General features: G+C 39.1%; 1 protein-coding gene across 1 annotated transcript in view; it reads left to right on the plus strand.

Moving 5' to 3' along the window:
* The window catches only part of CC2D2B (coiled-coil and C2 domain containing 2B), a 98,515-nt gene that overhangs the window by 68,673 nt on the left and 5,678 nt on the right, over window positions 1-24,164 (plus strand). Inside the window, exons 24-31 of the mRNA XM_036027072.1 lie at window positions 15-113; window positions 3,117-3,299; window positions 3,462-3,659; window positions 5,613-5,702; window positions 8,531-8,644; window positions 10,648-10,782; window positions 11,177-11,299; window positions 23,664-23,722. Of these exons, the coding sequence (XP_035882965.1) occupies window positions 15-113; window positions 3,117-3,299; window positions 3,462-3,659; window positions 5,613-5,702; window positions 8,531-8,644; window positions 10,648-10,782; window positions 11,177-11,299; window positions 23,664-23,722 (1,001 nt within the window). The remainder of the gene's footprint in view (window positions 1-14; window positions 114-3,116; window positions 3,300-3,461; window positions 3,660-5,612; window positions 5,703-8,530; window positions 8,645-10,647; window positions 10,783-11,176; window positions 11,300-23,663; window positions 23,723-24,164) is intronic.

Here is a 24,164-nt window from a genome sequence, read left to right on the forward strand (position 1 = left end):
ATTTATTTTAACAGGATCACTGTTTCAGGAACTACAGTGGTCATTCATATATAAGAAATAATTGGCTTGGATCTATTGTATTCCCTTTCTCTGCTCTTCTGCAACAATCTGAGGTAATAGAAAATTATTCTTTGATGATTATTCTAAGTCTTTACCTTTGCCCAATAGAAACATTGTCTCATGTCTCTGAATTAGATTCTGTGGTTGGCAGGTTGTTATGTCTGTTAAAGTGATCTTTTGTTTGAGAGCCATAGGGTTGTTGGAGTGTTTGAAGGTTTTAGCTGTCTCTAGAACAGAAGACACCCACAAATCTATTTCTTAAAACTTCAAAGTGTATATTGGTACAGATGGCACAGCTAGCCTTGGGTCTTTAAGCAACATTTATATTTGGATATAACTTTTTATAGGACCAGATTCACAAATGTTCTGGTTAAGGATGTTGCTTTGTAAGCATGAGTTTCAGGAGCTTCAGCTCCTCAACATTGTTTATCATTAACGATGAGAGTCGGAATTAGTACTTGTCTCTGTTACACTCCCAGAGGGCTCTGCCATTGGGTTATGTGGCAAGAATATGCCTGTGTGACCAGCAATATATAAAAACTCCAGCCTAGGTTCCATTATGAACTCTGCTACTTACTTACAGAATTATGCCAGATATAGAATATTCAGAAATGAATTTTCTACCTTAGTGGACTTCACTGTCTATAGAAGAAATCTCACATTATAGTACAACCTCATAATGCTGTGGTGCTTTAAGAGGGGTATGAGATAAGTACAATGATACAGTAGGGAGTACCTTACTCTTCCTGGTTTGGAGGGGTCAAAGAAGGGGGTTGTTCAGAGGGGTTAGGTGGGTAAGAGGAGAATGGGGAGGAGAATGAAAGACTAGGGAAATATTTACAGAGGCGATAACTTTTGAATCAAGTCCTAGAGATGAGTTTGTCAAGCAAACAAGAGCATTTGACTCAGAAAGATTTACGAGTGTGTGTGTTAGTTAACAATGCATTTGGCTGTATACCACAGAAAACCTAACAGTGGCTGAGGTAAGCGATCTATTTATTTCACTTAAAAAGAAGTCTAGATGCCAGTACAGTAGATCAGAATATCTTTTAAGAATCCAAACTACTTTTGTGTTTCTGTTCCACTGACCTTACCACATGGCTTTCATCTTCATAATTGCAAATTGTTCACTGCACTTCCAGCCTCATACTCATGTTGCAGACAGGAGTCAGGGTGAAGCATGATGTGGCAGTGCCTGTATCAGAAAAACAGATACTTGAGCAGAAAATTCCAGCGGACTTCTTATATTTTGTGAATGTGACTTACCCACTACATGGCTGTCATGTTGCCACCTAAAACTGTTGGTGAGAAAGGAGAAGAGAATGGGTATTAGGGAGGAGAGTAGAAATGCCTGTATAACATGCGATCACAGGATAAATATAAAGTGCTGCAAGTAAAGAGCAATAGAGATTTAAGTTGTTGGAAGGAACAGGGCTTCCTACATTTGTAAATCCCTGGAGATATTTCTCAGTCTCAGGAAGACTCTAGTATAGAGAGGAAGTTGAGAATGTGAGCTTCAAAGGTAGAAAAACCTGGGTTGTAATCCTGGCTCCACTACTTGTCAACTGTGCTGTGACCTTGCCCTAGTGACTTAAATTCTCTGAGCCTGTTTCCTTATCTACAAAATGGAGAGAAGAGCAATATCTACCTCACTGAAGCATGTGATCTATATCAACCACTTGGCACAGTGCCCTGCACATATGTAGTGCTCAGTAACTATTAGCTATGATCATTAGTTGTTATGATTATAACATAGCTCCTCCCTGTATACACATGTACACACATACACATAGGATCCTCCCTCCTATGGACCCGTGGGCTGTCCTTCCTACTATGGCAGTTTTTTTCTCTTTCTAGACCCAATGAAAAACTGTGACATTGTCGTTTAGCATTTTCTCCGAGCCTGAATTAGACTTTTTCTGAATTTTTATTGTCTTGGCCACCGACCAGCAGTGACCGTGGAATGCTGTGGATGGCTTGTCAAAACACGAGAAAAACATACACAGAGACAACCAGGTCCTGTGGGGAAATAGGGACGGAATGGCCATTCTCTCTAGTGGGGAGTGCCTCGGCCACCCTCCTTAGGGGAGAGCACCCCTTCTCCCGCCTGAGCAGGCTTTTTATTGGGTTTGTTTGCATAAGAATTCAGGTAAAGCTCATTAATCATTGCCAGGAAGTAAGGATCAAACAATAGATAACAAGGAAGTCTGAGAGCCTATTTTGAGTCAAGGTCAGATAGCTATAAAAAACTTTAAGGAACAAACTTACTTCTTGCTTGGACCCTTATCATTTCATTGAGAGCATTCTAAACAAAGCAGGTTTCACAGGAATTTACATATTCTTTCTTAGGCCTGATCACCCGGGGAACCCACCCTTTCCAGCACAGGGCTGCACCACCCTCTGTCATTTTTCAGGCTTAGGTGGGGCAAGGGAAGTAAGGCAGCCAAGAGATTAGGAGATTCTCTCACAGACAATGAGGACTCAGGCTCTGTCAAAGCTGAGGGGTAAGGGTCCATCACTCCCTTTTGCTGTAGCCCCCAAAGTTCTTTCTTGGGGGCCTCCCACTTGTTCGTGCCTGTCTTAGGTTGTTCCCCTGGGGAATCTTACCCGTCATTGGCTAACCGACCAAGCATTGGGGCCAGGTAGGGTGAAGTAAAAGGAGCAGAAGCAGTGCTCCTGCCAGGGAGATAAGCTTTTGTCTCCTTGCTGGCTTATGGTCCAAGGTTGTTCCCTCAGCCTTAGCCTTGGTGGGGGTTACAGCTTCTGATACAGGCAGGGCAGTTCCCAACATTTTATCACTCTGGTACAGTAACTTCCTCATTTTATCCCTTTCTTACTCCTGCCCTCTTTGCACATTACATATTAGACAGGGACCCAGGGTGTCAAAGGCGCCAGTGAACAGATCACCATGGAGAACCTGATCATCCTTGTACAAGTACATACTAGCAGAACCAGCATGTACCTATGCAGGTCTGCTTCCTCTGGTGGGGAAGACGGAGCTCTGTTTGGCTATGTTTTCATTGTGTAGAACTGATTGTGTTAATACATTCTTTCAGATTAATGGAACATTCCAAGTAAATATCCCACCCATCTTGCTTGGGTATACTTGGAGTAAGACTTACATGTCTCCTAAAGAAGATTATAATGGGCAGAATTTAAAAGAATGCACCTTTTTAAATATTTTTGCTACCATTGAACCTCAGATATCATATGTCACCTGTAATCCAGAACTAGACAAGGTATGTTTTACACTGAATTATTTTTATTCACACTATCAAAGAAGCATAAAGTATTTTAAGAACCAATAATAATTTCAGAGCTGGCAAAAAAACATTAGTTTTTGATATTTTCCTGTGGGAACAATGTGGAACAGTATTGAAATATTTTAAACTTGATTTTAGTTTTCAGATCAAATAGATGTTTTGTACAGAGCACAGATTTTTAAAAAAAGTTGTAAAGCAATATTTCCCAACCGAAGAATCATAACTACTGTATTTAATGATGATGGGAAACAAATCTTAGTAACAAGATATATCAAGGCATTAAACCCACCTCAACAGCTCCTGGACATGTTTCTTCATGATTCCAATGCAACTCTTGTAAGTTATATTTATTTAATAGTTTTACTGAGATAAAATCCACATACCATATAGTTAACCCATCTAAAGATTACAATTCAGTGATTTTTAGTATCTTCACAAAATTGTACAACTGTCTCCATTTTCATCACTCAAGATTTACATATTTTAACTTTTTAATATTAATTTTGACTACAAGTTTCTTACTAAAATTGTTTTGCCTTCAAAGACAGTTTCCTGAGAGAAAAACCACCTATGTTGCAATGTGCCCTCCTGAGCCCCGGATGGAAGATCTTTTTGATCCTTTTTATTTCTGCCCCCTATGGACTAGAGGTCGTTGTTGCCACACCAGTTCACATGAGCATCCTGGCTTCACAGCTTTTCTATCAATCTTTGAAAAATGATGCAAAGATTTCTTTGACTTTCAGGCAAAATAAAAAGTTATGTACCCAAACAAGCAAAAATAACCAAAGACACTGAAATAGAGAACAGGCTGATAGTGACCAGAGGGGAGAGGAGAGGGAATTTCAGGGGAAAAGGGGAAGGGTTTACAGGAACAAGTATAAAGGACACATGGACAAAAACTAGGACGGAGTGGAAATGGGAGGGAGGTGAGGAGGGGGTGTGGGCTGGGATGGGAGTAAAAGGCAGAAAACTGTATTTGAACAACAATTAAAATAATAAACAAGCAAACAAATAAAATACATTTTAAAAAAAGTTATGCACCTAAAGGGGTTGTATCCTTCTAAGGGCTGCTTCTCACAGGAGTGCTACTCATTGTATGTGGGAATGCAGAAAAGTGTTATATTTTTCTGCATAAACTGCCAGCATAACACTTTCCACCCCATCCTTATGTGACTGTATGCCTATCTATTTGCAAGCTGACAAAAGAGACATATACTCAAATTTTAATTTCATATAAAATTAAGATTTATTCATTATAGACTCAAGAGGATATAGCTTCTTCCACTTTGAGAAAGCAAAATGTGAAGTCAGAAGTACATATGACTCCCTTTTAAGAAAAAAAGTAAGCTTTGATTAAAGAACATCTATGAAAAATCACTCATACCTTTTGTTTATTCATTTTTGACTGAGTTGATTGGATCTCCTCAGAATATTGGAGCTTAATGTCTATTATTAAGCTCCCTTAGCTGCACTCTTCAAGCTAAAATCAAAATTCCTCATTTAGGTTGTCTTTTGCTACATTCTTCTTTTCCATCCTGAGTTTCTTCCTGCCTATGTCTTGACACCCCAAGTCCAAGGATATAATAGTGCTCTTAGATTTATTTCAAAGACAATATTTGTGTTTTTTAAAAACATAAATCCTAGCTCCTTTGCTTGTCAAGGACTGTGAACCATGACAGTGTAGGAGGTCATAATAGCTCATAAATTGCAGCTATTGTAAATTAACGAAAATATTGGTGAACTTTCTGTGTTAACTTATTATTTGTTTGTATCTGTTTCTTCTTTCCTACTTTAGCCTGAGCCCTTGTCTCCAGTCCTAGAGTGGGAACAATTAACAATATAATTTCTGTTGTTTGAGAAAGTAGGTTATACCACTATCTTCCTGCTGCGGCAGCTCATAACAGCTTATATTAATAAAAATAATTCCAATTTTGACCTAAAAGCAAATCAAACTTATGCTATTCTTCAACATCTCTTTTCAGTTTTAACAGTTATATTTTAAATATATGTGATATATTATGTTTAAATTTTTCATAATTTATTACAGTGAAATGGAATGGTTAACAGGCACACTCTGGAATCAGGCTGACTTGGGCTAATTCCTAGAGACCCCATATATTTTGTTAGCTCTGTGATGCTGGGCAAAGTAAGCGTGTTGCCTCTTTTCTAAAACAAAAATAATAATAGTATGTACTTCACAGGATACACTAAATGTAATAATAAGGCATTTAAAACATTGTGATGAGCATATAGTATGCACTCAATAAATGTTGCTTAATATTATTCTAGGACCTCATTGCCCACTTTGTATCTTTGATTCCTGTTATGCCTGATACCCTGGATGAAAATGATGGCTTTGATATATGGATGACATCAGAGGTAACAAATTGCATTTTATAATAAAAATTTATAATATTTCTTACTTGCTTTTCTTTTAAAGAAACCTATTTTTTATTTATTGATTTGAGAGAGAGAGGAGCATCAATTTGTTGTTCCAGTTATTTGTGCATTCACTGGTTGCTTCTCGTCTGTGCCCTGACTGGGGAATAAACTCACAACCTTAGTGTATCAGGACAATGCTCTAACCAACTGAGCTACCTGGCCAGGGCCTCAAACAAACCTGTTTTTAAAATGTGTAGTACTTTGCCTTGTGGAAATGAAAGCATTTGATAATTTAATAAATCATTTTCAGTTCTCTTAACAGTCCATAGATATAATTTTGAAAGATCAAAAATCTTAGTGTTATAAGTGGTAGCTCATGTATATTTTTATATAGTGGGAATTTCAGGAGTACAATATTATGACAATTTCCAGAGAGAAATATGGCTGTCCCTATGGAGCTTGTCACACCCCGAAGTCTAGGGCAAATGCCACCACCTCCCAGGTTTCCCAGTCTCCCCACATTTGAATGAAGAGCTTGTATAGTATACAAATTGAAGTTCTCTTTAGATTGGTTGCCAACTAAAATACAAGCACCATGCAATATTTGAGACATATTTGCACTAAAATATTATTTGTTTATCTGCAATTCAAATTTAATGGGGCATTCTATTTTGCCCCAAATCTGGCAACCCAATTTAGAGCACTTCTTCCATTCCACCTTACACAATACTTAGTTGCTTATGTACTGACTCAACCCATACTCTACATATACATCCCAAGATTTATCTCCTTTTATTAAGAGGAAGACTTGATTCTTATTTATTTTTATATTTATCACTTATAAGCTGCTTTAAATTTTGCAAACATTCCATAAATATTTTTAATTGGAAAATATTACTATGATGGGAGCCTAGGAGAGAAACACTTTCTATCTGGAACTGATGATGATCCCAGAACTTATTTAGAATGTTTTAGAAGCTATTGAGCTGAATTGGATTTAGGGAACAAAGGGTTAATTCATAGGTAGGTTTCCCTGTCTTTTGCACAGTGAGAACAAAGGAGACACAAGCATGTGGTACTAGTGATTCATTGATTCAAGTCTGGTAGAACTCAAACAGGTGTCATTAACTCTAGACTCTTCTGAGACTCTTCAAACTAATTAGAATGTGCTCAGGTGTAGTATGATCCTGCAGCACATTGAAAGGCAGCCTCTAACATACCTAAAATATAATCATCAGGCAAATACACCCCCCCCCAACTCCAAACACTACCATAACTTAGATGTTACTACAGGCATGAGGTTCTTCTTGGCATATGTCACCCCACTGACATGAACTCTTTGGCTATGTGATGCCCAGGTGTATAACATTGTAACAAGACGTGAGTTATTTTCTCCTACGTAACATTTTGGAGTCACGCCTTGGTTCAAATCTTATTTCAACCACTTCATAGTTCTGTGTGACCTAAGATAAGCTGTTTAGCTTCTTTGGACCCTAATTTCCTCATATGTGTCATACCAGGGTTTTGAAAGATTAACATACACAAAGCATCTGGAACTCAGTGTATTGGTTTCCTACTTTCACCCATTTTCTCCTCTCCCAAAATCCAGGCAGGGAACCTTGTTTGCCTGACATTGAAGACTACTCATATTCTGTCCTTCACTCCTCTGTTCACACTTTTCTTTCAGAAAAACTATGTTACTGTCCTCCGTAAATTCCATCCCCCACCATCACATTCAGCCAGTGTGTACTGATGTGGCTATATCAGTAGTAAAAACGTTAAGATGCTTTCATACTGATTGGTAAATGGTCACTTCTGAGACCTCCTGATCTCCCTCCTCCCAGTCTCCCTGGCCACCACAGCCCTTTCTCTAGGATTATAATGAACTAGAAAGCACGTGTCCTATCTAAATGGTGCAGCTGCTACTCAGCAGCAACAGACAATTGCCATAACAACATGTAGGCCCATATGTGTTTTGATTTTTCAAGAGAAATCAGAAACCCAGAGTTTTATCATGAGATCTCCCAATTTTTAAAAACATTCTGGGACCAAACAGAATACACCTGTACACTAGAACTAGGTTGTAGTCCACCAGTCTGCCACCTCTGCTGTGTTTTTGCTCTGCTACAACTTCATTATTAGGCACCATTTACAGGGTGGGCAGAAATAGGTTTACAGTTGTGGGTATGCAAAACAGAGTTTATTCTTGCATTATTATTTATTGTATTATTTATTTTTATTACAACTATAAATCTACTTTTGCCCACCTCTGTATTTGAATACACGCAGCCCAGCTGTTTAGCAGTTTGAGTTGAAGAAGTTTCAGTCTCCTTTCCTGATGGAGTCCCAACTAAGATCTTTCTTTCTTTCTTTCTTTCTTTCTTTCTTTCTTTGAGATGAAAGCACTGTGTTGGCATGGAACAGAGTGTAGCACCATTGACCAAAGGATCCCTTCCTCCTTGCTCAAAGGACACCAGCATTATGTTATTTCCTACCAGATGAGGTTCCCTAAAATACCAATCCATACACCCCTGTTTGCCCAGGGAAGTTTACTATTCGTCTAAACAAAAATGTCCCACTATGCATGATAAATTACTTGGTCACTTACACAGTGCCCACATTCCCACATAGTTCCCACATAGGGGAACAAAGGGAACCCCTATGTTCCAACTTAAGGTTCTCTCCTCCTAATGCCCTAGTGTTTTATCAGGCAAACAGTCCCAGGGCTTTTGGCTTTGCAGTCATCCTAGTATTGATTGCATTACTCAACTTTCTTTCCTCCACCTTTTGTTGTTGTTGTTGTTGTTGCTTTTGTTTTGCCTTAGCGCTGCATCAATTTGGCTATTGGAAACAAGGAGGAGCATGCCATACTTCTCTGTAATTTCTTTTTGTATTTCGGGAAGAAAGCTTTGGTCCTCCTGGGAACCTCAATGTTAGAAGTAAGTGCTGGAGTTAATATTCAAATAGTGTAAGCAAAAATATTCAGCTATCAGCTGTGAGTTTAAAAGACTTCAACCCCAAGTTTCCATCTTTTCATAAGCTAGTTAAGGAATTTTGTGGGTAAGCAATTATTTAGTTAAGATAATGTTGGTTCTCATCAAAAGTTCTACAGTGTAAAGAATGACTTCCTTTTGTTTTTCTTTTCTGTCAAATAGTACTAGTAATATGGGGTTACTAGAAATATTAGATTGCAGAGTAAATATTTGACACTGAGAAGAGCACTTGGTTTGTGGTAAATGCTCAGTAATGGTGGTGGTGATGTAGTAATAGTTACACTAGTAGTTGTAGTGGCTGTTAACCACTATTGCCATCGTCATATTTCATGTTCTTAATACTATATTTTAAGATCTTTAAGAAGTACTTTTCCCCACTCTCCATTGCTTAGTTTTTATTTGCATGAGAAGTGGGCCAGAAATTCATGTTTACCTACCTGAAATTTTTACAACTTAATTATATGCTCCTATATTCATACATCCAAAAAGCTGTCTTCTTTCACCTTTTCTAATTCCGCCTAAATATCTTGATATGTGTTATAATTTCCAGTCTAGTTTTATGGGGTGTTTTTTTTCATGATGGCTCATTTCTCTACATTCCCTGGACATGGCTTATAATTTTGTTTCACAATAATGTCCGCTGAAAGCCTATGGTTGATTTCCCCATATGACCTCCTGCTGTAGTTTTAAGTACCACTAGATGGCAGCAAACAGTCAACAATATTTCAAAAAACGTTTGCTTTCGACCTGTGAGTCACTAGCATGGATGGCACCCCTCAACTGTGGTTAAACTCAGTTTTGTGGTTGAGGTAAACCTCCTCTCTACTGTAAAGGAGATGAACACAGTGATAAAGAACAACAGATTTGGAGCTAGGGAAAGCAGGCTGCACAGTACAGTGTTAAGGGTATGGGTGTGGGGATTGGTCAGTGAAGGTTTTAAAAACCAGCAATGCCATTTACTAACTGTGTGATCTCATTCTTTTCTTTTAAAAAATTATTTTAGTTGTTTTTCCATTGCCATTTATCCCCATTATGGCCCCCACCCCACAGTCACCACACTGTTGTCCATGTCCCTGAGTCCTTTTTCCTTTTTTCTCAATCCCTCCACCTCCTAACCACCACCACCCATAGCTGTCAGCCTGCCCTCTACCATTACTTCTCTGAGTTTCAGCTGTCTCCTCCCAAAACAGGAATCATGCCTTTTACTGTTACCCTTGACAAGCTCCTTAACCTGGTTATCTGAAAAATTAACATATTAATCATTCCTACCTCACAGAATTTGGAGTGAATCAAAGCAGGAAAATTAGTGCAAATGCTGAATAGAGTACCTGATGTATATAAACACTCAATAAATGAGAAATAGTCATTAATATTGTTACCTGGAATTTTTATTCTTTGCTAAGAAAAGTTTGTACTTCAAAAACACAGTGACTCTTATTTCTCAAATTGTTTCCTGACTTTGTTCTCAGAATTAATTTAATGGCTTTTTAACTTCACTTGGCTTTTTCGGAGCTTAAAGCTAGTTTCTGTTCCCAAACTCTGTGGTCCTCACCCCCCCTTCTGAGTATATGCTACTCAAAACAGGGCTAGTCCACGTAGCATCATAGTGTGAATTAGACAACAGTGCCCCTACCTCGGAACACTTCTAGCTGTTAGGAAATTGTCCTGATTTTGTTAGAACGATGTATTGTATTGCCATGAGGGGACACCTGGAGGACCGTACATGGCAGCACTGGCTCAAAAGCTCCCTCATTTGAATCCCCACGCTAGCCTGGGCCTAAAGATTTCTGGAGCTCCAGCTTTTTTTCCTTTCCAAAAAAATTTAAAGGCCCCAGAAAAGGCTTTTAGAAATCAAAGATATCCTGTGTTTACATTGTAATTTTCACATTAAAAAATGTGTTAAATCAAGTACCCACCTGAAATGACTTTAACTTCTTTTCTTCATACAGGGGCACATGGCTTATGTATTAACTCATGAAACTGATGAATATTTGCTTTGGAATCCATTAACTGGACAATGTCATAAGCAGTTTGACCCATTTTGTCCTTTACAAAGTGTAGACTGTTTGTTCGATGATGGAAATGTAAGTATACAGGGTGAAAAAAATCTTTGAGCTACCTCCTCAAATCAAATCAATGATCTGTCACCCTGGCTATACATTAGAATCACACGAAGAATGTTGAAGAAAATATGAAAGTTCAATTAGAATCCCTGGCATGTGAGCCCAGGGAAATCTTTTCCTCTAAAGCCCCCCACCCCAAGGTGATTCTGTAGTGCCTCCACGGCTGGGTGCCAATAACCAATGACCAGTCTAACGATCACAAAAGCCTGGAACGTCTTTACCTCCTGCTTCAGAGTCTCCCTTGGCTTCTGCTACCTCATCGGGGAGCAGGACTATAAATTTTGCTTCATCCCAACCAGCTATGGGCTTTGGTCTCCCATGGGCCTGTACTGATTTTATGTTAATGTTTTAATAGGTCTGGTTTAATATTCAACAAAATAATACACCAATGGCTGTATATTTTGATTATTCAAAGGAAAGTTTCTGGAAACAGTTGCTTCCAAAAAATGTTCAAGGGACGCAAGCACAAAGCATACAGGTAAATCATATTTTTCCAGCTGTGTCAGTGTGAAAGGTGCCCTTGCTTCTAGTCTTTACTAGTTTTGACAGCTCTTGTTATGTTTATATAGCTGATTGCTTATTGAATTACTTGGCAATATTAATAAAACCTAGTTTTCTCTGTCATTGAGCCAGAGTTTGGGCTAACCTTGAAAGGAGATGGGGAAGAAAAGCAGCAGACTCTGTCTGGGGCTAGGAGACCAAGCAAAGCACAAACCTGAGGTTAGGCACTAACTCAATCACCACAAGGCTCAGCCACTGGACCTGTGACATACTCCCTATTGCTTTGTACTTGGTATCCCAAATTCCATTTCAACTGTTGTTTCTGGATGGACCATGGTATGGCAGGCTTCAGGCAATGGCAAAATCCAAAAACTGAAAGCTATGAGCCCAGGGGGAAACAGGGAGGAGATGAGATAAAGACAAAATAACAATACAAAAATAGGCAGGAGACGATTCATAGGAACAGAAACTCTAATGCTCAACCTCACTCATAATCAGGGAAATACAATTTAAAACAATGAAACATGATTTCACATGCATACGATTGTCAAAAATATTTTTAAGAGTGATGATACCAAGTGTTGGCAAAGAGGCAGAGAAATGGTGGGAGTATAAATTGCTATAAACACTTTGGAAAGCAGTATGGTGGTATCTGTAAAGTTGAAGATGCTCAAACTTTGATTTCTCCAATCTAACTTCTAAGTATTATGAGTATACCCTATAGGAACTTGCACAGGGAGACAAGAATAACTATGTTCATTATAGAATTGCTTGAAATAGAAAAAAACTGGAAACAATTCATCAACCAGAAAATAGATACATGAGTTATGAAGTATTCATACTATAAAAACTTCTATACAGCAGTAAAAAAAAAGTATGAACTAATTTACAATAGTTCCCAACTTGACTATGCATTCATTACATCTCTGAGTGTAGAACCCACACATCAGTGTTATATAAAGCTCCCCAGGTGATTCCAGTGTGCAGCCGAGGTTGAGAACCACTGACCTACAGCCATATATGGCAACATGAATGAATATAAAAAATGTAATGTTAAGCAAAATAAAGTTGTCAAAGGACACATACAACACAAAAACATTTACATAAGGTTTGAAAACTGTACATTGTTTATATATAGACATGCAGTGATAGTATAAAAGAATTTATAGGAAAGATAAATACCAAATTCAGGTTAAAGGTTACCTTTGGGGAAATAAAATAAAGGAATGAGATCAGAGAAAAGTATACAGAGCACCACAAGTCTATATGGACTGTTTTACTTTATTTAAATATCTAAATCACTTCCGGCCAAGATGGAGGCATAGGTAGACACACTGGGCGTCCTTGCACAACCAAGATAGGGATGACAACAATTTAGAAACAGAATAACAACCAAAACTGACCGAACATTGAGCTGTATGGAAGTCAGACAACCAAGAAGTTAAAATAGACACATTCATCCAGACCGGTAGGAAGGGCGGAGTCCGGCGGCCAGGCTCGGGTGGCGGCACGGAGAGCTGAGAGCATTGGGACTGGGCGTGTAAGGCTTCCGGGGTGTGCAAGACCGCAATGGGTGGACCTTGAGCGCACCAGCGGCAGCTGGCAGATCCCATCCGAGGGGTGGCAAACGGCAGACCCAGCAAGGCAGGAACTATGAAGAAAGGCACTCCTCGCAACCCAGGATCCCAGTGCTGGTAAATAGGGCCTTGGGACACTGATTGAAAACACCTGTGGGGGTTCAGGTGCAGGGAGAGCCTCCCAGCCTCACAGGAGAGGTCCTTGGAAAGTTCCACCGGGTGCACAAGCCCACCCACATAGGAATTGACACCAGAGGGGCCCAGTTTGCTCAGGGGAGGCCGAGGAAGGGACTGAGGTTAGACAGAGAGCAGAGCAAGGGTCCTTGTTCCCTCTCGACCCCACCCCTACATACAACGTCACAACCCAGCGACTGGGGTGCCCCACCCTGGTGAACACCTAAGGCTCTGCCCCTCATACATAACAGGCGAGACTAGACCAAAGTGGGGGGGAGAGGAGATGGCTCAAACAGAATTGAAAACCCACAACCAGTACTTTTAAGCCACCAAGAGATAGCCAACCTATGAGATGCACAGTTCAAAGCACTGGTGATCAAGATGCTCACAGAATTGGTTGATTTTGGTCACAAATCAGAGGAACAAATGCAGGCTACGATAAGAGAAATGAAGGAAAATGCACAGGGAACCAATAGTGATGGGAAGGAAACTGGGACTCAATACAATAGAGTGGACCAGAAAGAAGAAAGAAATAACCAAACAGAAAAGAATGGAGAAATAAGAATTCAAAAAAATGAGGAGAAGCTTAGGAACCTCCAGGACACCTTTAAACATTCCAATGTCCGAATTATAGGAGTACCAGAATGAGAAGAGGAAGAGCAACAAGTGGAAAACTTATTTGAACAAATAATAAAGGGGAACTTCCCCATTTTGGCAAAGGAAATAGACTTCCAGGAAGTCCAAGAAGCTCAGAGAGTCCCAAAGAAGTTCAACCCAAGAAGGAACACACCAAGGCACATCATAATTACATTAGCCAAGGTAAAAATGAAGGAGAGGATCCTAGAAGCAGAAAGAGATACAGAGATAGTCACCTACAAAGGAGTTCCCATCAGACTGTCAGCTGATTTCTCAAAAGAGACCTTACAGGCAAGAAGGGGCTGGAAAGAAATATTCCAAGTCATGAAAGGCAAGGACCTACATCCCAGATTGCTCTATCCAGCAAAGCTTTCATTTAGAATGGAAGGGCAGATAAAGTGCTTCTCAGATAAGGTCAAGTTAAAGGAGTTCATCACCACCAAGCCCTTATTATATGAAATATTAAAGGGACTTATCTAAGAAAAAGAAGATAAAAAACATGTATAGTGAAATGACAGCACTCACAATTATTAACAACCACACCTAAACAAAAACAAAAAGGAACTAAGCAAACAACTAGAACAGGAACAGGCCCACAGAAATGGGAAGACATGGAGGGTTAGCAATAGGAGAGTGGGAGGAGGAGAGAGGGGGGAAAAGTATGGAGAATAAGTAGCAAAGATGGTAGGTAGAAAATAGACAGGGGGAGGGCAAGAATAATATGGAAAATGTAGAAGCTAAAGAACTTATGACACATGGACATGAACTAAAGCAGGGGAACGTGGGTGGGAGAGGGTGTGCAGGGTGGAGGGGAATGAGCGGGGTAATGGGACAACTGTAACAGCATAATCAATAAAATATATTAAAAATAAATATCTAAATCAAATATGAAAGAATGCAAAGATTACCTATAGCTAGGTAGTAGTTATGTTGGGTAGATGTATATTACATGATTTTCTTTCCTTGTCTCTATATTTGAGACAGTTTACAATATTACAAAGAATGCATGGTGGTTAGGGGGGAAAGATCAGACAGTACCAAAACATATAAAGTGAAGAGTTTCTCTCCTCTTCCACTCTCTTTCTGCTCTCTAAAAAGTAACCACTCTGTGCATCCTTCTAAACATTCTCCATGTTTATATATTTATATGCTTTACATATGTGTACTATATATAGTATATGCCTGATATATAAATATTAATATATATTTACATATAAGTATTATATATTATACAAATATATACATATAATATACAAATATATATATATATTTCCTGTTTGTAAAGTTGTTTTAAAGAAGGGAAATGTGCTTATCTCTCTTGCACAAACCACATTTACAACACCCACAGGCCATATCTTGCTCATCCCATCCCAAAGTTGTGAGTGAAACATTGCTTCTTCTAGAGAGAGAATGACATATTTAGAAATGAGGCTCGTTGTTTACTATTAATCATTCTTCTATTTGTGCAGCTAATGTTTACTGAGTGACCCCTGTGAGCCAGCACTATGTTAGGTAAAGGTGCCACAAGGAAAAAATGCATGTCTCAGTATTCGTGGGATGTGTGTTCTGGAGGAAGAAAGAGCAGGAAACAAGCACTTGCAGTGTAGAGTGATAAGTGCTATCAGAGAAGTAATGAATGTGTTTTGGGGGCACATAGCTAGAGGACCTGACGGAAAGGGGAGCTGCAGGGGCTTCCTGGAAAAAAGTTATGACCAGCACAGTGAGGAGGGGTGAGCAGGAGCTGGCCTAGAATAAAATCAGAAAAGAGAATGGTCCCAGCAGAGAGCAGGAACAGTGGGCATAAAGATCGGTAGTAGCAAGGAGTTGTCTGTCAAGCAGCTCAAAGGCCAGCTTTGCTGCTGTCGGAGTGAGCAAGATCAGCTCAGGGATGAGCAGAGTCCTGGTAGGGATTTGGGCCTTTTTCCTCAGGGCAGACAACAACTAACATTACCAAGGTTAGGGCTGCCATGATCAAAATTGTGTGTTTGAAAGCCACTCTGACAGAGGGTGGACTCCAAACCTTTTGCCAAGTAGAATCTATAAATATAAAACTCATAGTTGCCTCTGGCTTGTATCTCTACTGATTTTTTTTGGTAGGTTAATGGATGGCCCTTGATCTTCTGCCTTGACAAACATATACCACAATAACCACACTCTATAGTGAACAATGTTTCTGTTACTACAATTGAGAACACAAATTTGAGTGTGCATAATGAGAATGTGTGTATTCAGAGATGAGTGAACAGGGAAATTCTCTTTAAGTTTTTTATTTTTTTAGTAGTTTCTTTTTTATTGTATTTTTCCATTACCATTTATCCCCCTTATACTCTCTTCCACCTCCTCCTCCCTACCTCCCCCCACCCACAATCACCACACTGTTGTCCTTGCCCATGAGTTCTTTCTCTTTTTTGCTTAATCCCTCTACATACCCCCCAGAGCTGTCAGCCTGCTCTCTATGAATCTGATTCTATTTTGCTTGTTAGTTCAGTTTGTTCATTAGATTCTACATGAGTGAAATCATATGGTATTTGTCTTTCTCTGACTGGCTTATTTCACTTAGCATAATGTTCTCCAGGTCCATCCATGCTATCACGAAATTTTCTTCTAGTATTCCATTGTACCATAGCTGTTTTATCCTCTCATCTATTGATGGGCACTTGCGCTGCTTCCAAATCTTGGCTACTGTATATAACACTACAATAAACATAGGGGTGCTTATGTTCTTTCAAATTAGTATTTCAGGTTTCTTCAGATAAATTCCCAGAAATGGAATTACTGGGTTGAAAGGCAGTTCCATTTTTAATTTTTTGAGGTAACTCCATACTGTTTTCCATAGTGACTGCACCAATCTGCATTCCCAGCAACAGTGCAGAAGGGTTCCCCTTTCTCCACATCCTCGACAGCTCTTGTTTGTTGATTTTTTTGAGGCTAGCCATTTTGACAGGTGAGAAGTAATATCTCATGGTGGCTTTAATTTGCACTCTGATGATTAGTGGTGATGAACATCTTTTCATATATCTATTGGCCTCCTGCATGTCCTCTTGGGAGAAGTGTCTATTCAGGTCCTTTGCCCACTTTTTAATTGGATTGTTTGGGGGTTTTGGTGTTAAGTTTTATAATTCTTTATAAAATTTGGATGTTAACCCCTGATCAGATGTATCATTGGTGAATATGTTCTCACATTCAGTGGGTTGTATTTTCATTTTGTTGATGGTTTCTCCTTTACTGTGCAAAATCTTTTTAGTTTGATGTAGTCCCATTTGTTTATTTTTTCTTTTATTTCCCTTGCTTTTTATTTCCCTAGAAGAGATATATCAGAAAAAAAAATTGCCACAAGCAATGCCCAAGATTTTACTTCATATGTTTTCTTCTGGGATTTTTATGGTTTTGAGTCTAACATTTAAGTCTTTAATGCATTTTGAATTTACTCTTGTGTGTGGCATAAGAAGGGGGTCTAGTTTCATTTTTCTGCGTATATCTGTTCAATTTTCCTAACACCATTTATCGATAAATTGCCTAAAGCCCATTGTATCTTTTTGCCTCCTCTGTCAAATACTAACTGGTGATAAAGGCATGGGTGTATCTCTGGGCTCTCTGTTCTGGTCCACTGATCACCATATCTGTTCTTATGCTGGTTCCATGCTATTTTGATTACTGTGGCCTTATAGTATAGTTTGATATTAGGTAGCATGATTCCTCAAATTTTGTTTCTTTCTCAAGATCACTGATGCTATTTGTGGTCTTTTGTGGTTCCATTTAAGTTTTTGGAATATATGTTCTAGTTCTGTGAAGTATACCACTGGTATCTTTACATGAATTGCATTGAATCTATGGATTGCTTTGGGTAGTATGGACATTTTAATGATGTTAATTCTTCTTATCTATGAACATGGTATATGATTCCATTTATTTGTGTCTTCTTCAATTTCTTTCTTCGGTGTCTTATAATTTTCCAAGTATAGGTCTCTTACATTCTAGGAATAAAATTCCCAGGTATTTTATTCTTTTTCAAGCAATTGTGAATGTGATTGTGTTATTAATTTCCCATTCAAATATCTCATTATTGGCATATAAAAATGCAACTGGTTTCTGGATATTAATTTTGAATCCTGCTACTTTACTAAATTAATTTATCAGTTCTAGTAGTTTCTTGGTGGAATCTTTAGGGTTTTCTATGTATAGTATCATATCATCTGCAAATAATGACAGTTTTACTTCTTCTTTTTCCATTTAGATGCCTTTTATTTCTTCTTCTTGTCTGATTGCTGTGGCTAGGACTTCCAGTACTATTTTGAATGAGAGAGGTGAAAGTGGACATTCCTGTCTTGTTCCCAATCTTAAGGGAAATGCTTTTAGTTTTTTCCTACTGAGTATGATGTTGTCTATGGTTTTGTCATATACAGCCTTTATTATGTTTAAGTGTGTTCCCTCTATTCCCACTTTTCTGAGAGTTTTCATCATAACTGGATGCTAGATTTTATCAAATGCTTTTTCTGCATCTATTGATATGCTCATGTGGCTTTTATTCTTCATTTTGTTTATGTGATATATCATGTTTATTGATTTGAGGATATTGTACCAACTTTGCATCCCCAGCACAAATCCCACTTAGTCATGCATATGATCTTTTCATGTATTACGTTTGGTTTGCTTATATTTTGTTGAGGATTTTAGCATCTATGTTCATCAGGGATATTGGCCTATAATTTTCTTTCTTTGTAGTATTTTTATCTGGTTTTGGAGTAAGTATGATGCTGGCCTTGTAAAATGATCTTGGGAGTCTTCCTTCCTCTTGAATTTTTTAAAATAGCTTGAGAAGGAGAGGTGTTGGTCCTTTTAGAATGTTTGGTAAAATTCACCTGTGAGGCCATCTGGTCCAGGGCTCTTGTTTGTTGGGAGTTGTTGGGTTTTTTTTTTTTTTCTTTTTTTCCTGTTTCAATTTTACTACTTGTAATCTGTCTGTTTAGATTCTCTGATTCCTCCTTTCTTAGTTTTGGGAATTTGTATGTTTCTAGAAAATTTCCATTTTGTTCAGCTTCTCCAATTTGTTGGGACATACTTGTTCATAATACTTTCTTACAATCCTTTATATTCCTTTGGTGTCAGTTGTTAATTCTCCTCTTTACTTTCTGATTTTATTTATTTGGGTCCTTTATCTTTTTTTCTTCATGAGTCTAGTTAAAGGTTTATCAATCTTATCTTTTCAAAGAACTAGCTCTTGGGTTCATTGACCTTTTGTATTTTTTTAGACTCTATTTCATTTATTTCTGCTCTGATCTTTATTATTTCTTGCCTCCTACTCATTTTGGGGCTTTTTTGTTGTTATTTTTCAAGCTCATTTAAATGTGAAGTTAGACTGTTTATTTGAGATTTTTCTTGTTTCTTGAAATAGGCCTGTAATGCTATGAATTTCCCTCTTAGGACTGCTCTCCCAGTGTCCCACAGATTTTAAGTCATTGTGTTCTCATTGTCAGTTGTTTCAAGGTACCTTTTGATTTCTTCCTTGATCTCATTATTGACCCATTCATTGTTTAATAACATGTTATTCAGCTTCTATGTCTTTGGGGATTTTTCAGTCTTCTTCTTGTGATTGATTTCTAGTTTTGTGGCTTTATGGTCAGAGAAGATACTTGATATGATTTCAGTTTTCTTAAATTTATTGAGACTTGTTTTGTGTCCTAATATGTGGTCTATCCTAGAAAATGTTCCATGTGCACTTGAAAGGAATGTTTATTTTGCTGCTTTGGGGTGAAATGAGCTCCGTTTGATTTAATGTGTCATTAAGGCTGCTGTCTCCTTGTTGATGTTCTGTCTGGAAGATCTATCCATTGAAGTAATGGGATGTTAAAATCCTCTACAATGGCTGTATTTCTGTCAGTCTTTCCTTTTATGTGCATCAAGATCTGCTCTACACTTTCAGGAGCTCCTATGTTGGGTGCATAAATGTTTGCTAGGGTTATATTCTCATGTTGGATTTTTCCCTTTATCATTATGTCTCTTACTATAACCTTGGCTTTAAAGCCTATTTTGTTGACTATAAGTATTGCTACCCCAGGTTTTTTTTCCTTTCCATGTGCATGAAATATCTTTTTCCATCTCTTTTCTTTTAGTCTGTGTGTGTCTTTCATTTTGACAGACCTTGAAGTCCTTTGAAGTCCCTGGTCTGTTGAAGACAGCATATAAATGGATCTTGTTTTCTTATCCATTCAGCCACCCTATGTCTTTTGATTGGGACATTTAAGCCATTTACATTTAAAGTGATTATTAATAGATGTGTATTTATTCCCATTTTATTTTTTAACTATTTTCCTCAAATTTTTTTTCTTTTTCTTTTCCTCCTCCTTTTTCTTCAAACAAGCCCTTTAAAATTTCTTATAATACTGGTTTGGTGGTAACAAACTCCTTTAGTTTATTTTAGGTGGAGGGAGGGGGTTTGGGAAACCCTTTATTTCTTCTTCAATTTTTAAATGATAGCCTTGCTGAATAAAGTAGCTTCAGTTGTAGGTACTTGCTTTTCATCACTTTGAATATTTCATGCCATGCCCTTTTGGCCTGAAGTGTTTTTGTTCAGAAATCAGATGACAGTTGTATGGGAGCTCCCTTCTAGGTTACTACCTGCTTTTCTCTTGGGGCTTTTAAGATTCTCTCCTTGTCTTTAAGTTTTGCCATTTTAATTATGATGTGTCTTGGTGTGGGCTTCTTTGGGTCCATCTTGTGTGGGACTCTGTGCACTTCCTGGACTTGTGTGTCTTTTTCCTTCACCAGGTTACAGAACTTTTCTGTCATTATTTCTTCAAATAGGTTCTTGATCCCTTGCTCTCTCTCTTTGCCTTCTGGTATCCCTGTGACACAGATGTTATGCTTTATGTTGTCCCAAAGGTCCCTTAAACTATCCTCACTTTTTAAATTCTTTTTTTCTTTATATTACTCTGATTTGGTGTTTTGTCTATTGTACTTTGTCTTCCAAATTGCTGATTTGATCTTCTGCTTCCTCTAATCTACTGTGTGTTCCTTCCAGTATATTATTTATTTCATACATTGCATTCTTTATTTCTGACCAGACCTTTTTTATGGTTTCTATGTCTTTTTTCATGCTGTTGAACATCCTTTTAATCATTACTTTCTTTTTTTGTTGTTTTTTTAATGTTTTTTGTTTTTTGGTTTTTGGGTTTTTTTTTAAGATTTTATTTATTTATTTTTAGAAAGGGAAGGGAGGGAGAAAGAGAGAGAGAAACATCAATGTGTGGTTGCTGGGGGCCGTGGCCTGCAACCCAGGTATGTGGCCTGACTGGGAATCGAACCTGCAACACTTTGGTTCACAGCCTGAGCTCAATCCACTGAGCTACGCCAGCCAGGGCTAATCATTACTTTCAACTCTATATCTGATAAATTGCTTGCCTCTATTTCATTTAGCTCTTCTTCTGGAGAATTCTCTTTTCTTTCACTTGGGGCCTGTTTTTTTTTCTTCCCATTTTGGCTTCCTCTTTTTGTTTGTTTCCATGTATTAGGTAGATCTGCAAAGACTACATCAGATGCTGCCTGTCACTGGCCCTGGGCAATCTGTTTGGAGCTATCAGCTTATGGTTACTTCTGCTGAGCCTGGGCGTGTGCACCTAGGCTGGCATTTACTAGCACCAGGCCTGGAGGATGGTCAACTAAAGTCTCAGGATACTCAGAGATCTGCCTCTGCTTGCAGGCAGTCTGTTAGGCTTAATTGCTGAAAAAGCCTCTGGCTGTACTCCTTGGCAGGGTTTAAGCTGTACAGGGTGGGGCAAGAGGGATTCTTGTGGGTGGGGCTATTGCTCACCCCAAGACTGATACTGCATGGAGGAGAGTGCTCTGCCCTAGAATGATGCCTTCTGCAGTATGAGGAATGACTTAGCACAGGGATCCTGGCAGCTGACCCTTCAGCTCCTTCCTTAGAGCCATCAACCCCAGACTCTCCTCACGTGGCTCTAATCTACTCTGCCCTCCACCAGAGCCCAGGGTAAGTGGCTGCAAATGAAATTTTGTGTGTCTCTAGCTATCTCTCCCTGGCAGACAAAAACTTTGCTGCTTCTCACAGCTGGATGTTATGTGGGACTCTTTCCTGGTTCTGGTGCTCTAAGCTGGGGAGTCTGTCTTGGGTGTTAGACATCACATTTCTCAGTGGGAATCCCCAGCCACTGAAATATCCCTCTTGAACTTCAGAGGCTGCCTGTGGGAGCCCAGCCAGCCCTCTTGTGCCTCCACACTTCCTACCAGTCTCAATGTGGTGGTGTGGTTTCCTTTGTAAGTCCTTGATTATAAGATTTCTCTCCAGCTATCCTTTAGTTGGTTTTTCAGGATAATTTTTATATAATTTAGTTGTAATTCCAGTTTGGTCCTGGAAGGAGGTTAGTGTAGTTTCTACCTATTCCACCACCATCTTGGACCACCTCTTCTGAAGTTGTAAAGGTTATGAATTCCCTGAAAGAAAGGGGCCTTTGCCAGAAAAAAAGGAGGTGTATTAATACTCCATAAATTTATCAAGTCAGTATAACACAGACCTCTTTCGCAGGCCTGAAGGGGGCCTAACTAATCCACAAGAATTGCCTGGATTGGGCAGTTGGGAAAGAGGGAGGTGGGGATGGGGAAGGCACATGGTCTGGAGGGGGCAGATAGTGGTTGGTGACAGCAGTCAGGGAATTCAGTCTAGTCTACCTGTCCTGCCTGGAATAGTTGGTGGCCCCTGCAAGATGGTGCTGGGTTTCATACTGCCTTTCTCCAGTATCTCCCATCTCCTGCTGTGTTCTGTTGTGGGGAACTCCCAGTCCTGACCCTATTTCCTAAACTAGTGGTTCTCCAACCATGGCAGGCATCAGAACCACCTACAGGGCTTGCTGAAACAGAAATTGCTGGGCCTTACCTTCAGAGTTTCTGATTTAGTGAGTCTGAGGTGGGGGTAGATAATCCGAATCTCTAACAAGTTTCCAGGCCACACTTTGGGAACTTCTGGTTTAGATCATCATCTGATAGACTGAGCCTTCTCAAACCACTCCTGAAATTTTCTGCGACAGAGAGGCCTAACAAGTGTTGCCTCCTTTTTAAATCACAACCCTCATTCCACTCATGAGGGAGAAACATCTATTCCTGTCTCTCCATCTGCCTCCATTTCTCAGCTCAGACATATCTAAAGTAAAAGCTATAAATTCAGCCCCTCACTCTTGTCTATGTGAGCCCTGCAAGGAGGGCTGTGTTGGGGTAGCAGTGAACTTGAGAAATCCTCCTCTCCTCCCAGCAAATCCTGCTGGTAGGGGAAATGTGGTAGGACATTGCTCTCTGTTGGTGGGGTGCTGGAGCAAGGGCTTGGGGACAGGGGAGATTGAAATGGACTCTGTGTGTCTGTGTGTGTGCATGAAAATGCAAAAACCTGGCTCCTGCTGCCGAAAGAAACAAGTACTCGAAAGAGTAAAGATGATAAACTATGTTAGAAGAGTGATGATAATAATAATAGTTGGTGTTTATTGAGCAGTATGTGCCAGGTTTTACGTGTACTACTTTATTTTAAAAATTTCATGAAACCCCAAAGAGTAGGTTAATATCACTGTCCCTCTCTTAAGATGTGGTAACTGCGACTCGTAGAGGTTAAGTAACTTCAACCAAGGTCATAGTTAGTAAGTGGAAGAGACCCGTGCAGCTGCCAAAGATTATCTGGGAGAATCAAAAAGCATGTCAAATACTTGTTTGAATACGTGAATTGGTGGCAGCAGATTTGTCTAATCCATGAAAAATATCTTTTGTATCTTTTTGTATCCCCCCTCCCATGCTCTGGCAAAGTAGTTTTAAAATCAAAGAAAACTCTGTTATCTATGTTTTATCTTTGTGCCTCTGTGATTTGGTGGTTTTACCACATAAGGCAGGTTTGGGTTCCTCCTCATTATACTTAGCAATCCCCCTAGAATTTTTTCTAATTTTCAGTTGTTTGTATTTCAGCCTGAAGAAATAATTTATTCTGATACTAATAAGAGCGTGGTAGATGATCTAAAGAACAGGTATGCTCTATAAAGTGATATTATGGTTGTCATGTTTTCTCCCTAACCTCTCATTCAGCCGCCTTGCAGTCCTCACAACTGATTCAGAGTCCGAGTGCTCAACACTTTGACTGCCTGAACTCAAAATGTCAGAGTTTAAAGTAAGGAAAGGTTTATTGATTGAGGAGGTGCTAACCAAGAAGATGGAATCCTAGCAGGTTCTCAAATCCATCTTAAGAAAGTACAGCATTCAGGCTTCTTTTATGTCAAGGGAAGGGGAAATGGGAGGGGCAAGAGATGATTGATGACTGAAGATATCTGGGTACCAGCAGGGGTCTGAGGAAGACCCCAGCTAACATGAGTCCAGCTTTGAGGCTCCTGCAAGTCTTTGATAAATTATCATTATTTTTGTACACATGTCCCCTATCTCCTCTGGAGAGGCACCTTCCAGCAAGGGGCTGTT

The sequence above is a fragment of the Phyllostomus discolor genome, chromosome 5 (genome assembly GCF_004126475.2).
Source record: "Phyllostomus discolor isolate MPI-MPIP mPhyDis1 chromosome 5, mPhyDis1.pri.v3, whole genome shotgun sequence".
Taxonomy (NCBI): Eukaryota; Metazoa; Chordata; class Mammalia; order Chiroptera; family Phyllostomidae; genus Phyllostomus; species Phyllostomus discolor.